At 44.1% G+C, this 4056-nt stretch overlaps 1 protein-coding gene across 1 annotated transcript in view; it reads left to right on the top strand.

The window, feature by feature from the left end:
* Window positions 1–1310, top strand: part of uncx (UNC homeobox) — a 3031-nt gene extending 1721 nt beyond the window's left edge. Inside the window, exon 3 of the mRNA XM_010797203.1 lies at window positions 54–1310. Within this exon, the coding sequence (XP_010795505.1) occupies window positions 54–1052 (999 nt within the window). The 3' untranslated portion in view covers window positions 1053–1310. The remainder of the gene's footprint in view (window positions 1–53) is intronic.
* Window positions 1311–4056: the final 2746 nt, after the last annotated feature.

Below are 4056 nucleotides of genomic sequence, written 5' to 3'. Positions count from 1 at the left end.
TGCATTGACATAACTTTACACTTGTTTTCACTGATTTTTCCTCTCCTCTGCAGGTATGGTTCCAGAACCGCAGAGCCAAATGGAGGAAAAAGGAGAACACAAAGAAGGGTCCGGGTCGACCTGCGCACAACGCCCACCCCACCACCTGCAGCGGAGAGCCCATGGACCCTGAGGAGATCCGCCGCAGAGAGGTGGACCGCATGGAGAAGAAGAAACGAAAGCAGGAGCGCCGGCTGCTCAAGTCCCAGAACAGGCTCGCTGCTGGGGATTTATTTCACACCCCGGGATCAGACAGCGACAGCGGGGTGTCGCATGTGACCGACAGCGACCACACGGGCCCGCCTTTTGACTCCATGGAGGGAAGCCAAGCGGGCTGCGACCCGACACCTCAGTCTATCCACAACCATAACCAAAGACTTTTGGAGCGGGATGCTCGCGGATCCGAGCCGGACTCGCCGGACGCCAGCAGCCTCCGGTCACTGTGCGCCAACAGCAGCGCGTCCAGCGTGCAGAAACTGAACCCTTTTAGCGTGGAGAGCCTCCTCTCGGACTCCAGGCCGAGGCGCAGCCCCGCGGCCTTACCCCCCTCACGGCCTTTGATAGGGAAGGGACACTTCCTGCTCTATCCCATCACACAGCCGCTTGGATTCATCGTTCCCCAAACTGCTCTGAAGACGCTGAACTCTGACAGCCACACGGAGAGGAACCAGAGTCGCTGCAGCGTGACGTCTGCGGGCTCTGCGGGATGTAGAAGCAACTCCCCGGCCTCTGCAGACCCGGCACCGAAGGGACAGGTGGGCTCGGAGGAAAAGACACGATCACCGCAAACCAGCCCACCGAGGGCCACCTTTCCCACTGGCAAAAGTACTCAGACCTCTGTTATTTGCAGCGATTCGACTTTCGCCCACGAACACAGTCCAATTACGCCTGTCGATGCAGACAGAAAAGAGCTTTTAGAGATCAAGGACCACCATGACCCCGCCGAGTGTGTCCAGAGTGACAGTTCAGCTGAAACAAAGACAAACTCTAAAGAAGATGTCGACATGGAATAAATCATTGGGGTAAAAAAAAAAGAAAAGAAATCATACTGACATAGCCTCCAAACGACACCTTCCATTAGGCCAAAGCTTAACTAGGCTACATCTTCGTATCTTGCCCCCCCCCCCACACACACTTTGCTGATATTTTGACAATGGTGTGCTCTCTCTTTCTCTCCCTGCGAGTGTGTATGTGTGTGTGAGTCAGGAGTCTCTAGATAATGTGTGATAACTTGTCAAAAGAAAAGACCAACAAAAATCCTCAAGAGCTGTACAAAGGTATTATACTATTTATATATGTAAGGTTTTTCTTAAATAAATCTATTGTATACAAGCACCTCAAACCGTGTGAGACCTTAAATAGCAGCACATACAGTCAGTGCAGGACCACTGTACAGTAGGAAGGGGCTTTCTTAAGAAATCTCATGTTGTACTTTGTATATTGCCTTAACAAATTTATTCATCTATAAGCCCCCACTGAAATGAGGTTACGAGCCTGAGGCGAAAAGGACCCGCTCGACTCCTGCAGAGTTTTGATATGAAAGTAATTATTTTCCCGGTGGCTACTGCAGGGGGATTCAGTTTATTTTAGCTCAAAGGGGGTTATAATACATTACCGATTTCTAGTGATATGAAATCACATAAACTTCCAAGAATAATAGAATTAGCATGAAAAGGCCTGGGTGTCAAATTGAAATAGGAAAATAATAGCCCCGGCAGCTGGGAGTGTGTGTGTTTGTGCATATTGGATAGGAGATGGGGATTCGTGGGGAGGCATTTTCATGAGCTTTTTTTCTTCTCCTTCTCTCTCCACTTTGTCAGGGCCCCTTGTAGCAGGGTAATATTAAGATAGATGTTCGATGATATCCCTCATTGTTCTGTCGCTTTACATTGATGTTTCTGTGTTATCAGCCTATTGATCATGCGTTGGCTGTAATAGGACGGGCTGAGGCAAACGTGCCTATTTACAATAGCTGAACACATTTTGTTCTAATAGGGCTGGGGGTCCCCAGGGAAGCCACGCGGGATCTGGGACATCTGCTCCCCCCTATTGCAATATTAGCACTGATGACCACAATATCACGTCGACCCAAGGAACAAATGTAGGGAATAAATAAAAAATCTTAAAACAAAAGATTTATTTCCAAACATGCTCACATTGCTGTTAAAATCCACAAGCCCTTTAGTGTTTAGTCTCTTGATTTGCAAATACATTGAAACTAATCGGAGGGGTGAGCTTTACGTTGGAGCCGGCGCAAATGAATTTCTGAGCCAGTGTCCCTTTCAAAAATATTTACATAAATTTCAACCCATGCAGCTGTTTGCTCTAGGAAGCAATGTCTTGGTTGGGGGGGGGGAGAGAGACCCAGCCAACATGGCACACAGGGAGCATGCAGAGGATTAGGCCTGCTAAGGGTTAGAGGTGTATCCTCTGTCTGATGCTGCTTATAGAGACCTTATTGTAGGGGTTTTAAATTGTCCATGGCATCACATTACTATTTATATGAGTGACATTTTAACCAAGTATTTAAGGGACTTGCAATGTTGTTATACATTGTATTCTAAGGGTTTGAATATTCGAATTGTTTCCATTATTCCATTACCAATATTCAGACAAAATGCAAAGCTGAAATGGGTAAATCCATTGCTTTTTAATTCTTTAAAATCATACAAACTCATGGTTTACTTTTTCAATTGTGGCATAACCGGAGCCAATGTGAAACAACCTCTAAGATTTTTCGGTGTGTGTTTTTCCATGCTAGTCTTGGCTATTTGGGACGTATGCCCAGTTCATCCATAATTCATTAGCACACTGAATAGGAGTATCGCTGGCTGCACATTGGTGGCCTTAAGGTGAAATTAGCGATTTGCTTAAGTAGTTAAGCTTTTCTTGCCTGAGAGCTGCACGCTGCATGATTCAAGACAAACTATCAATCGATATGCCCAGGCAGCCTCCAGGAGATGTGTCGTCCATGAATCATACTTTATGAATTCAATTTATACCCGGAGAAATTTTCAATTTGAACGCCGGATCATTATGGGAGAGTGTAAATTGTTTTTGCTCTATTATGCATCGGACGCCATCATTTTTCTTTCTAATTACGGAGGTGTCAGGTCGGGCTGTCATGCAGACGCTGATTTTCAATTTAACTGATCATCATGCATTCATTTTCCCATTTGATAAATCTGCTATCTCGAAGCTTCTCCATGCCCGGAATGCTAAAAGAGAGGCACAGATTGGCAAAGTAATAGGGGCCTGTATGCGGCAATAAGTGCAGATCAGGCAGCTAATTTAGCACCTCCTGGTATTTCCATTTTCATTTCTCATTTCCAACTCTCAAAGGAGGCAAAGCAGCCCAAAGGCAGAAAGCTGGTAGGCTTTCACTATCGGAGAAAGACAGGGAAAAAATCTACCAAAACGCCTTGTTTTCAACCACACATTTCCTAAATTAGGATATCAAGCTTAATTAAGGCTAATAGAGTTTTCTCAGTATGTGTTAGTTTTATTTAATAGAAACAAATTTGCGCAATTAATTATGGCCATGATATTAAGGGTCTCATTTACAGCATTCGAGCTGCTGCTTAAATCACCGTCTTCAGAAATAAGCCTCTCATTTCCAAGCCAAATGACTAACCACATGTCTTTTCCACCAGCCTCCATCACAGACATTATATCCGTTTATTTGTCATATTATATCCAAGTAAACTAAATCAGATTAGATATAAATAGATTGACTGTACTGCGCCGGATGACTGGAATACGCAAATCTGGTATTTTCACATTGTAACCGATTATTTAGCTTAGTTTAATAAAATAATAATAATAATCTAAAAACACACAACGTAAAGTAGCCTAATTCCTTACACAACACAGCGAAAACATGTTTTATCATTTTATCACGTGTATCAATTTTAGTTTTTACTTTATTGCTCTACATCTAATTTGCCACAATTGAATGAATTTTCCAATAACTATGACAGAGAAGGTTTTTTTTCAAATGGGCATCCTGTGTTCTCG

The sequence above is a fragment of the Notothenia coriiceps genome, unplaced genomic scaffold (assembly GCF_000735185.1).
Source record: "Notothenia coriiceps isolate Sejong01 unplaced genomic scaffold, NC01 NC01_scaffold00037523, whole genome shotgun sequence".
Taxonomy (NCBI): Eukaryota; Metazoa; Chordata; class Actinopteri; order Perciformes; family Nototheniidae; genus Notothenia; species Notothenia coriiceps.
The sequence above is the reverse complement of the archived record's forward strand: the minus strand, read 5'-3'. Positions and strand labels throughout refer to the sequence as shown.